General features: G+C 41.3%; 1 protein-coding gene across 3 annotated transcripts in view; it reads right to left on the reverse strand.

The window, feature by feature from the left end:
* Window positions 1-13,003, reverse strand: part of WDR26 (WD repeat domain 26) — a 46,480-nt gene that overhangs the window by 11,428 nt on the left and 22,049 nt on the right. For all 3 annotated transcript variants that reach the window (XM_039529597.1, XM_039529596.1, XM_039529598.1), the window contains 2 exons: window positions 5,591-5,731; window positions 1,223-1,342 (listed from right to left, as the gene is read on the reverse strand). In XM_039529597.1, coding sequence (XP_039385531.1) covers window positions 1,223-1,342; window positions 5,591-5,731 — 261 coding nt within the window. The remainder of the gene's footprint in view (window positions 1-1,222; window positions 1,343-5,590; window positions 5,732-13,003) is intronic.

Genomic DNA, 13,003 nt, shown 5'->3' on the forward strand with positions numbered 1-13,003 from the left:
TTTAGGAAGGAAATATAACCAAGGTGTTCTTTTAAGTTAGATTTGTAAGGAATTTTGATGAGCGCTTTTAATTGTAACGACTAAAAGAATGAAGAGAGAAGATTTCTCTTGTCCCGTATCAGATAAAATGTTGGTGATCATGAGAATTAGTGTATTTTTTGGCATCGCCTTCCATCTCCACCCTCAAACCAACACAGAGTCAGGAGAATCCCTTGTTTGACATGGTTGGAATCTAAACTCCTGGCTCAAGTCAGCCAGTTATTCAAAGACCTCAACTCTTCCAGCACCATCACAGTATTCCCAACACAATGATCCAGACGGCAAGAAACCAGAACCCCAAATGGATGGTCCACAGCATATCCATAGGACTGATTCCTCCCTCCCTTTTTTAATGTAAATAGTTAAATTATAGCTTTGCATGCTAGAAATGTAAATAGTCCAGATGAATTCTATGGAAAGCTAGTTTCCTTGGCCTAAAGTGTTCACTAGTCAATGATTCCTGTGAACCAAACTCAGAGAATGCTAAAGAAGTTGCTCATCGACTAAACTGACCCATCATATTGATGTTTGTTTCAGCAATACACCTGCTTTGGTACCAAAGAATGAAAAAGCCCTGTCAGGGCATTAGTATACATGCTACTCTACCTCCAAAAGTAGGAGGGCCAAAAGATTCCACGGGCAACTAAATTTATAACAAGTTACATTATTTTTCATTACATGTACTCTAGTGACTACCTCAACATATGGAATCAAGTATCAGAGGGGTAGCCGTGTTAGTCTGGTTCTGTAGAAGCAGCAAAACATCTGTTAGTCTATAAGGTGCCACAGGATTCTTTGCTGCTTCAACATATGGAAAAAATAGACCTATTAACCATGTTACACCTGTTTTTACTAGAGTGGTCAAGCGTTTAAATAAAATAAAAAAATCACGGTTAATCATTTTTAATTGCACTAACAAACAACAGAATACCACTTATTTTAAAATATTTTCTATATATTCAAATACAGGCTCAGGGCTCCAGCCCCCATTCCACAGCACTCGGGGCTACCTCCCTGCCCAGAGGTACGCAATGAACATGTATTAATTTTGTCTTCAGTTAATCGCAGGCATTAACTGTGATTAATTGATAGCCCTAGTTTTTACTCTTAAGTGCATTCTACTGTTTTCAGCTGCAATGAAGTAAGTGTTCTGAGGGGACATGAACACACAGGTAGAACTTACACACTGATAGAACTGTCCACGCTGCCCTCCTGTTACAAAGCGTTTCCCATCTGGATTCCAAGCCACACTGGTTAAACTATCTTCATGAGATTGACTCATCTTTGTCCTCAGCTCCCCAGTCTGGGGAGGAAACAAAGAAAATCAACCACTACAAAAATCCAGTGTTCCCCACTCCTACAGACACATAATTAACAGATGTGTATGAAAACTTAACCTAGTATTTCTAATTATGGACATTTCACTGCATTAATTGAATAAAAAGGTAAAGAAAGTTGCACACTATGAAAGCCTTCTAGGAAGCAATGAGGAGGTGGAGCTGGGGTCATTCTAATTTTCTTTCAGCATGGGAAAAACTGTCAGCCGTGTTCTCACTCGAGCAGTTGCAATGAGCTCAGCCTCAGAACTTTTTTGCTTCCACTTCAGATCTGAAGCCAGGACAGGCAGTGGGTGTATTTAATGGATTTGGAGGGAAGAAGAAAGGAAAGAAGAGATATCAAGGAAGGAGAAAGTGAAAGATCAATGAAGGAAGGGAAAAGATAAATAACAGGCACAGAAAAATTAAAAAAAAAGGACTGAAGAAAAAAGGAAACCAAAAGAATGCAGAGATAGTAATTTTTTTTTTACACTACAAAGCAGAGTACCAAAAATCTTAAGAACGTAAGAATGGTGATAATGGGTCAAACCAGTGATTTATCTATCCCAGTATCCTGTCTTCCAACAGCAGCCGGGGCCAGATACTTCAGAGGGAGTGAACAGAATAGGGCAATTATTAAGTGATCCATCTCGTTGTCCACTTCCAGCTTATGGCAGTCAGAGGGTTAGGGACACACAGAATGTGGGGTTGGATCCCTGACCACCTTAGCTAATAACCATTGATGGACCTATCGTGCATTAACTTATCTAATTTTTTTTTTAAAACCCAGTTACGCTTTTGCCCTTCAACATCCCCTGGCAACTAGTTCCACAAGTTGACCAGGCATAGTGCAAAGAAGTACTTCCTTATGTTAGTTTTAAACCTGCTGCCTATTAATTTAACTGGGTGATCCTGGGTTCTTGTGTTATGTGAAAGACCTCTTATTCACTTTCTCCACATCATTCGTTATGTTATAGACCTCTATCATAGCCTCACATTAGTCGTCTCTTTTCCAAGTTGAACAGTCCCAGTCATTTTAGTTTCTTGTGTGGAAGCTGTTCTATACCCCTAATTATTTTGTTGCCCTTTTCTGTACCTTTTCCAATATATTTTTTTTGAGAGGGACCAGAACTGCAAACAATATTCAAGGCGTGGGCGTACCATTTATATATTGGAATTATGTTATTTACTGTCTTATTATTTATGCCTTTCCTAATGGTTCCTAACATTCTATTAGGTTGACTACTGCTGCACACTGAGACGATGTTTTCAGAGAACTATCCACAGTGACTCCAAGATCTTTTTCTTGAGTGGTAACAGCTAATTTTGACCCCATCATTTTATATGTATCCATGAGAGGACTGATCCCATGAGAGGACCTTCTCTCTTTTCCCATGACTACTTACTTTGCTTAAGAGCCTTTGGTGTGGGATCTTGTCAAAGGCTTTCTGAAAGTACTCTATATTCACTAGATCACCATTGTCCACATGTTTGTTGACCACCCCAAAGAATTTTTAAAGATTTGTGAGGCATGATTTCTCTTTACAAAAGCCGTGTTGATTCATGCCCAACACATCATGTTTATTGCTGTTTCTGATAATTCTGTTCTTTACCATAGTTTCAATCACCTTGTCTGGTACTGAAGTTAGGCTTACTGGCCTGTAGTTGCCAGGATCACCTCTTAAAAATTGGCATTACATTAGCTATCCTCCAGTCATTTGGTACAGAGGCTGATTTAAGGGACAAGTTACATACCACAATTAATAGTTCTGCAATTTCATATTTGAGTTCCTTCGGAACTCTTGGGTAAATACCATCTGCTCCTGCTGATTTTAATTTATCAATCTGTTCCAAAATCTCCTCTGACTCCTTAATCTGTGACAGTTCCTCAGATCTGTCAACTAAAAATAATGGTTATGGGGTGGGATTCTCTCTCACATCTTTGCATAGGTTTTCACTGCAGAAGAGTTCGTTTAGCTTCTCTGCTATGGCCTTGTCTTCCTTACAATAGCTTATAGTTAACCACGCTCTGGATATTGTACCTTAAACTCTCCATGCTAGGATGGCCTTTTTCCATGGATTGTAAAGTAGGAGTATCACTCATTTGAAAGGGCCAAATGCCATGTTTCATTATGGTCTGAGATATAAATCCACAAAATTCTGAACTTCATACTCTCCTCAATCCTCATTGATCTCCCACTGGTATCACCGGGAGGTTTGACCAGAGTGAGCTTTTATGTAGTGACTCTGCTCCCACTACTTCTGCCTTTTGTTTCTCCAAGCCTCTCTTCTGTTCTTCCCTATGTACTTCCTTCCCTGCAACAACTCCCTATTCTCTCAAGGGCTTCACTCCCATCTCCTAAAATGATCAGCAATGGAATATGTAACCTTGATACTGAAAGGTCTTTGTTGGCATTAAGAGTTGACATTCCAATGGAGATTAATAAGGAACAGAGTTTAGCCTGAAACAGTGACTCAGAGGTGTCTGCAGACTCAGACATAATGATTACTGGTTTACACTGTTAACTTTTCAAATGTGATCTCTGCAGCTATAGGTGCTAACACCCTTTTTATTTTAAATGACACCTTTGATTCTTCACAATCTGAACGTGTCCTTTAGGCCAGATACAGTCTGTATGGGCCACATGCTACTTCTAAAGCCAAAAAGTAAATTACACCTCTACCCCAATATAATGTGGTCCTATATAACGCGAATTCGGATATAATGTGGTAAAGCAGTGCTCCGGGGGACGGGGCTGCTTTAGCTCATTACAGCCGAATTCGTGTTACTGCAAGCGGTTCCTCTGCGCCCCTGTTACTTGCAGAGGCCCTCCCTGGGCCCCCCCCCGCCCCAGCTCACATCCATTTCACTTCCTCCCACGAGTGTGCCACAGCTCTGCTTCTCCCCCCTCCCTCCCAGGCTTGCCGCACAAATCATCTGTTTGGCACTGCAAGCATTGGAGGGAGGGAGGAAGGAGAGGCGGAGCTGCTGCGCTTGTGGGAGGAGGCGGAGGCGAGCTGAGGCAGCGGGGCCGCAGCTAGTAAGGGGGGGGGGGGGGCATGCAGAGGAACCACTTCCTGTCCCAGCTCATCTCCACTCCGCCACCTCCTTCTCCCCCCACGAGCATGCTGCTCAGCTCCACTTCTCCCCCCTCCCTCCCAGGCTTGCTGCACCAAACAGCTGATTGGCACAGCAAGCCTGGGAGGGAGGGGGGAGAAGTGGAGCTGCAGCGCACTCGTGGGAGGAGGTGGAACTGCAGCAAGTAAAAGGGGGGGGGGGCGCACTCAAAGGAACCGCTCCCCGCGCCAACTCATGTTCACCTCGTCCCCTGAGCGCGCCGCCACTGCTCCACTCCCCCCCCCCCCCCCCGCTTGCCAGGCCAAATAGCTGATTGGTGCGGCAAGCCTGGAAGGGAGGGAGAAGTGGAGTGGCAGCAGCACGCTCAGGGAGGAGGCAGAACAGAGGTGAGCTGGGGCGGGGAGCGGTTCCTCTCCCTACCCCGATACAACGCGATCTCACATATAACAGGGTGAGATTTTTTGGCTCCTGAGGACCACGTTATATCGGGGTAGATGTATACGCCCTCGACTGTCTCACCCACTGAACAAAGAGACAGGACCAAATGCTCTTAGATCACACCCACAAGCGTCTCAGCACTATGTGGATGGGTCAGACTCCACCACACTGGCCACTTGGATCACAAATTAAAGAAAACACAGCACTTGGGTTCCCAGCTACTTCCTCACCTCGCCGATAAACCCCATAAATGTCACTTGAACATTATAAAGATAAGTTGTGATGTTTTTAAAAACCACGCACTAAAGGAATTCACTCCTTATAAATCCTCAAAGAAATCCTCTGGAAGTGCATCATCCAGACTTTTCAAAAACCAGTAACTTCTCTCTGGCATGGATGATCACTTGGAATGGAAACATTCCAGCCACCTCTTTATATTCCAGAGTTCAAAGGACAGAAGATCCATGAAGAGTAGACTCACTGACAAGTTAGTTTCAGTTCTGTTCACATTTTATACACAAAACTTTATATTCTACCTAGATTTGGTTTTATTAGCAACCTTTTTAGTAAAATAAAAAAAACTGTAATGTTTCCATGTTCACCTATCTAGAAACAAGCTTACTGAAGTGATTTCATCATTACCGAACAGTTCCAATGCATAATAAAGCCAACTGCTACAGTTAAACATGAAATTTTATATTAATATTGGATTGCTTACTTGTACATTCCAGAGCCACAGCTCAGAGCAGTCATCTGGGCCACATGCAACAAGATAGTTGTCATCTGGACTCCAAGCAATGTAAGAAACACCATATGCATGGCCTTCTAATGTTTTAAGCAATTTTAGCTGGTGCGTATCCTAAGTAAAACAAATACATATATGCTAAAAAGACTAATCAATATTTGGCATAATTTGAGCTACTGTCAAGACAACCTGAGCCAAATTTTATAGTCTTGAGTTTTTATAGGATTTCTACCCAATTCAGGCCTGTATGATTTGGCCATTATTTTTTTAAAACAAAACATTATCTTTAGAGAATCTTAATCTCTATTTGTAAGTGAGCAGCTACTACTCTATAGAGTAGATCCATATATACACAAAAAAGCCTTTCCAAAATTCCCAACATACAGAGAGAAGCACTAGTAGGTATTCTGCGGATGTTTTTTTCTTCCTTTGTTTTGTTATGGAACTCATTGACAGAGTTCTGTGCAAAAATAATACGGCCCATACTTTAGATTATGCAGGATACCTAGCAATTATGCAATATTTCATCTTCAAAGCACTGTAGGAACTTTACACAGTGGAACCAGTCTTTACACCCTTGTGAAGTAGACAAGTATTGTTAACCAAGTTTTACAAGATGATTAAATAAGACAGAAGTTAGGTGATGTGCCTTGGGTCAGGCAGTGAACGTGACAGAATTAGGATTAGAATTTCAGAGTTCCTGGCTCCTGGGGCCTAGTCAGCTACTACACTTCCAACTGCTAGTTTCAAAATAAAATATTCAATTGCCCATAATAAGAATATTTTCCTCCAGTTCTTTGTAGTTGTAGGAATGTAAGAGCCTCCCTTATTAAAGTGATATAAAATGTTACAGGACTGTCAGCCAGTTGTGAAGACCTGCCTTTGTTTTAAATTGTATTTAGTCATTAATACTAACAGTTTAGTTAATGCATGAGGCATTCCTTTTGCCTACTGAACCACTTTAAAATGGTAGTCGATTGTAAAATGCAAGATAGTGTTTAGCAATTTAATGGCAGGACAGCTCATTAGAGCGAAGTCGTAAGGTATTTATCAACTATTTGAAATATTAAGGTGGTGTTTATGCTATTAAACATCTTGCCAGTTGCTGGCTTGATCCAAACCCTGAAATCTTCTAGTTGAGTATTGGCCCAACTGTAGTCACAAGCCTCATGAATCTGTCCCGAGTCATATTAAAGATACAGCGTATAGTGATCAGATTATTAACAACTGTTCAATTAGGGGAGTATTGATTAGGTATTTTTACTCTCCATTATTTGAAAACATTTCCTACTTGCCTACTATCCTTTGTGGCTTCTGTCTTTTCCCATACTGAAAAGTCTCCTCAAGGATTAAAGAAAAAAAAAATTAACTCCACTAAATCACCCCGGCAAGTGAAGAGTGTAAACGTTAACTTCTGAACTTTAACCAATGCAGTACTGAGCCTGCGCACAGATCCAGTTCCTTTTGTCACTGTTCATTGCTGCTAGCCAAAGCTGAGGAAATGTGATTAGTTTAGTCATTTTCACTGCTCCAGATCAGAATCTTATGGGCAGAAGAGACCGTTCTGCCATTTTCACATTTTTCCCAAGCACTCAGAATGAAAGCAAGACTATTCTTGTCATTTTCCCTGCTGCCCATAAGGGTCCAAACTGCAGCAGTGAAACTGATTAGAGACTCATTACCTACCCACCCCTTGGGAAAACAAGGAAAAGTGCAAAGACAGGCACTGGAAGTATTTATGGAACCTGAAAAAAGGCTAGAAAAGGAGATAGATTAGGATTATTTATTTGTGCTTACCTGAAAATTTCCTTATATAGCAAGGTCCATAGATCCTGTATGCAGAAGGCCCAATGCTTACTGCATGAGACAGACAGATCTCAGACACTGGCAGCAGCCTAAACTCCTTCCTCTGAAGTTGCTCTCCAGTTTAGGTTAAGATTTTTAGATTCTTTAATTTAAAACGTATGCCTACTTCAGGAAATGAGTTTACACAATTTTTAAAATTTAAGTATATAAACTCCTTCACATATCCCTTAGTTTGCACCGTCGGGCTAGGTGTACAGGCCCTGCCACTTGACACAAAAAAAGAAAAGCAGCAGCGTTCAGACAGATGAGTTTTCCTATTCTTTGGTGAAACAAGGTCCACAAATCCTACAACAGAATTTTTGAGCAGTGTAAGATCTTTTAGAAAGGGAACAAAGATTCTGAAATACACAGATTCCCTCTCACAAAAATTTGTCTGCAATGAAGTGCGCAGAACTCCCTCCTAAGACTGTACCCACTGAAGTTTAAGAACTACTTTGTAGAATTTAGTCAATGCATTGGTTAACAGCCATACGGTCACTTGAAAGGCTTTTTTGCATAAGGGCATTAAAACAAGGTTCATTTCCACAGAAATGCCTGGTCAACAAGGCTGTTCTAAGAAATTGCTGGACGTCCAGGTGCACTGAGGTGTTTTTGTTGTTTGGGCAGTTTCTTAACCAAAGGATGCAAAATAATACAGAAACTTTATCATCATGATTCCCAAAGCTGAGCCTTCTTGGAGGATTTCTACTACTTGTGGAATTGTAATAATCAGTCTCTGTTCCAGTCTCTTTGCCAAATTGGAAGGTATTTGAAGCTGACATTCAGGGAAAGATATCCTCAGAGTAACTATAATAGTCAGAACAACCCACAACCAAAAACTCCCCCCAATTAATTTATTTTAAATGCCAGGCAACCAGGATCAAGACGACTAGATCATGGTGAAGCATTGCTACAATACAGTCCTTTTGCGGTGTAGAAAGGGGACAGGTTTCTATCATGCTGTTATTTTATAATAAGTCTCCCTACCCAGTAAGAATGTGGGCTCTCATTTTTCATCTCCAGATGGACCCGACTACACTGAGAGCAGTAGGAATGGTTAGAGCCGCATGTGGGTTTTCAATTGGATAGTGTCTTCATGGTAGCAACCTTCAAGTATCTTCTCCTGGACAAGAATATGACTTTGCTGTGGCTCCTGGATGTGAAGAAGCTCATGGCTGGTAGTCCAAAAAGTTGTCGCACTCAAACGCAGGGGTGAAGGCTCCATTCCTGAAGTCAGGTCTCGGCTTACTTTGCCAGTCCCTTCTCTATTAAGATTTTTCATAGAGAAGAGGAGTCTATTGCCTCATAAGAACAAGAGATTTGCTTCCCTCTGAAGGGCTGATAATGAATTGCCAAGAATCAGGTCCCAGATGCATTAGAAACCACATCTCCATCTACAAACTGCCAAGAGATCTGCACTCCTCTGGGATAACGTAGATAACAAAATAGCTGAGTACCACTATCTAAAGTTAAAGCTGAGGGGATCCAGCTCAAGTGGAACAAACTTTCACTGAAGATTAGACTAATAATAGATTAAACTGAATAGACTCTCTCTTCAAGACCTCTTGAGGTTTTCCTGCTATAACCAGATGGACTTCAACAACTGCACCACTATCAAAACAAAACACCCTGCCACACCCTTTGCAATGTCTCAGAAAACTTACACCTAAGATGTCAGGGGTGAGTTACATGCGTCTTGGTACTTTTCTTTTTAGCCATCAGGGCCTTGAATCTTACCTTCAACTCCTCTGGCTTCATTTCCTCTCCATCACAGAAAGGAGTACAGCTTGTTTCATCCATTTTTTGCACATCCTCTTGGTAAGGGGACAGGCAATGTCTCCCCTTTTGCTTGGGGCCCTTTGGACTCCTTGGGATATATATATAGGAACTCAGGAATTCATTTTGAGACCTAGTGAGAGTTCTCCAACAATCCCTCCCTGTTTTATTTTAGCCTTATTCAAGGCAGCTCTTTTTCACTTGGGATCTTGGAGAGAATTCAACTGTCCCCTGACAGAGAGAGAGAGAGAGGCAGTACCCCCAGTGAAAGAAGCTGAGGGGTGCTTGGGCTGGCACAGGCAGGAAGGTTTCATGAGATCACTCGTCAGAGAGCCCAGGAGGTACTTCCAGAGTATAGCTTGCCCTGTGTCCTTACCTTCAGGAGATGGAGGAACAACCTAGGTACTCCTTATGTCCATGGCAGAAGACTCTCCAATTTATTATAGCTAAGTTAAGTAAATAATAGAAAAACCTATCAATATTTTTTAATCAACTTAAGTCAACTATTCAGAGTGACAGATACTATCCAACATGAAGATCTGGCTATGGTTCAGGATTTTAAGTTTGCTTTTTGGTCTTCTGTTTTGAAGACTGCCCATGTTTTTGAACCATATTTGAATGAGTTAGCAAAACCTCATTTATGTAAATCAAATACTCAGTTAAGATTCCAAACCATGGAAATTGCTGTCCTTAAAGGCTGCTATGGAAAGTTCCTTCACCTCTTCGTTTTTGCCCATATAAATATGGAACATTAGAAGACCTATGTCCTTTTATGGATTGTAGAATTTCCCAGCTTTTGAGTGTGTTAGATTTTGCCTTATGAGATGGTAATAAAGACTTTATACAAAAGAGGTAATGTTTTTAGTATTCTCTCAATCACTAGTAATTAAATCAGTGGCAGTTTTTGCCCTTTACACATTATGTTGAAGAATAGGGATAATATTACGTTCTGATTGACATTTTAATGCATTATATGGATGTTGTGTTTTACACGGAGTTTGTTTTTCCTTTTCATATTTGCAAAAGACATACGTCATATGTGATTTAATAAAATTGAATTGACTCAATCCGTACCCTGGAGATGAGCAGTCTCCAACCTTGGAGGATCTGCGATAAGACCTGATGAATAGGTGAGCTGGATTCTTGAGTGGAGATGGGCCCAACAGAAAACCCCCTCAAAGTACACAGAAGATGGATAGATGAATGGTTGAGGGCAGGTCCTAAGGGCCCCCCCACTGTTTTCACCTTGCTGTTCCCCATCTGCACCAAACACCACCATCTCTCTGTGGACACATCGGCCCTCAGTGACTGAGGACAGTTTCTGACAGCATCTTCACCCTGTCTGTCCTTGCCAGCTGGGGAGGGCATGCCAGTTATCTGCCATTTCTCCTGCACCTCCTTTCTGTGTCCACTGAGAGAGGGATGCCTAGATAATCCCTTTGCAAAAGAGGCTACAAGCACCAAATCCTTCTCTTTGTCACAGAAAGGACAGAAATCTGCCCATGCACTCGATGATGGGGGGGGGGGGGGGGGGACGCGCAAGAAAAGCAAAGTTCTCCTTTCTTCATATTTCACTGCCCTACCGCTCACTGTCCTGTTGCTGCAAGGGAAAATGTGCTGCTGCAGTACCTCAGGCAGAAAAGATTCCCCCATATATCCAGTTATTTGCTCCCGGTGTCCTCCAAAATCTTAGGTCTTTTAGCTCTGAAATCCACTTGCTCCAGATTTTAGAAGTTTGCAATAGACAATCAGAATTCTCTGTTATTCATATAAACTTTGCAAGAAGAGGTCTGTTTTTCACCTGCCTGTAGTTGTGGAGTCAGAAATTGGTGGACTAGTTAGGAGGTGGAGACTATGTTACTGCCAGAGACTGAAAGGTCTGTTTCTACTAAAATGCTGAAAGTTCAATGGAGGATCGATCTATGGCCCTTGACTTGTTGAAGAATAGCAGTCAGTCTTTCTTCCATGAGACAGAACTCACCCACTCCAACTGCAAGGAAGTTCTGAGGAAAGGGAAAGATCTAATCTTCCTTCCAACAAGGAAATTATATAGTGGAGGTATTACAACAGCTGTATATTTAACACACACCTCAAGGCCCTGCCCCTGCAGCTCCATTCCCCAAGCTTCTGTATTGGCTTCTGGTAAATATTTTAAAGTCTCTTTCTTTGTGCCTGGTGACTAACTGTGGCAGCACAGCTACAAAATTAGTATGCATTTACTTCCATTTCAAAGCCAGAAAGACCACAAAAATAGTGTTGAACAGGGTCAACATAGTTATATTGTTTTTCATAACACTAAGCTGATATATCCCCTTACAAAACAAACAGTTACAACATTTCCTACTATAAGAGCTCACATTCTAAGACAGACAAGACAAGACAAAAGACATGGAATAGTAGTTCAGGAAAAAGGACAATGTGGCAGGAAAGACACCCAGAATGAGAAAGTTTAAGGATGGATTTTAAGGAGAGGACACATAGTGGACAAGAAGGTAGTTCTTTCAGATATAGTGGCTAGGCAGAACAGAAAGACCAAAGGCCAGATTCTGTCACCTTAAGTAGAGTCTCTTTCCCCATAAGTGGTCCCATTTAAGTCAAGGTACTAACTGACCGGACAGAACCTAAGTGAGCAGTCTAGGAGGACTGAAAGTAGTGGAAGAAGAGCAAGAAGAAATGAGAGTAAAAATATAGGGGCAGATGAGTTTGTAGAGCCTCTGGGTGAGGAGGCTGAAGCTGATGCAAGAGACCAGATTGAATTCAATGTGCATGGGATAGTCGGAGTGACAAGAATGAAAGGATTTCAGCAGCAGCATTTTCATTACACTGGACTTTTGGAGGTGGGGATAAGTTTATTTTCAGGAGAAATATGAGGGTTTGGATACACTTTGCTGAACTACTGATGGAGCCCAAAAGGATTAAAAATATAGGGGAACATTCTTCAGATTTTCAGGATCAGCACATAGCTAGGGAATAGAATAAGTTTGGAACAAAGTTTGACAGTCTCTCTTGAGCCAATTATTTTGTTAACTTTCAACAATTACTTGAAATGATGGGAAGAGAAATAAATGGACTCCATATGCCCTGGCAACTATGAAACCAAGTGACTAGTACGGCCTAATGCAATTTAAATCCATATTCAATATGTCCTGTAACAAGAGCATTTCCTTCAACTTTACTGAGGAATGCATTTCAAATCTACTGATTGTTGTTAGATTTAATACAGTTTCTTGGAATTTCTCCAAATAGCAGCCATTAGAAAAGCTGTGTTTCACTAGTTTGTTCTTCTAGTGACCAGTGCTTGCTTAACATTTTGGCATAATTTCAAACACCTAAAGTGCATTTATTTTGGTATGACTAAATAATATATAATTAATGACTCACTATGAAACTATTTGCTACTACTTGAGGTGCCATTTTGTACCACAGATCTGCCCTTAATCACTTTCCCTAAATAAGCTAGAACTTCCAATCCATGTTAGAAAATAATTCATTTTTTTGTAACTGTCTCCTGACATTTATAAACTATAGAGTGGTCTGGCTCCAATTAAAAATCATCTCCAGCATCAAGCCTCTAGAATCCTTAGCAGTAAGTTTTTCCAAGCTGGATGTATACACAGAACTCGTCTGTTAACTATTTTCAAGATCCCTCACCGTTCCCCAACAGTAAAGAGTTCAACTGGTATACCCTTCCTAATTTTTTTTTTTGGGGGGGGGGGGGGAGAAGAGGAGGATCTGCAGGGAAGAGAGAAGAGAGGGCTTCCCTTC

Source organism: Mauremys reevesii, linkage group 3 (genome assembly GCF_016161935.1).
Source record: "Mauremys reevesii isolate NIE-2019 linkage group 3, ASM1616193v1, whole genome shotgun sequence".
NCBI lineage: Eukaryota > Metazoa > Chordata > Testudines > Geoemydidae > Mauremys > Mauremys reevesii.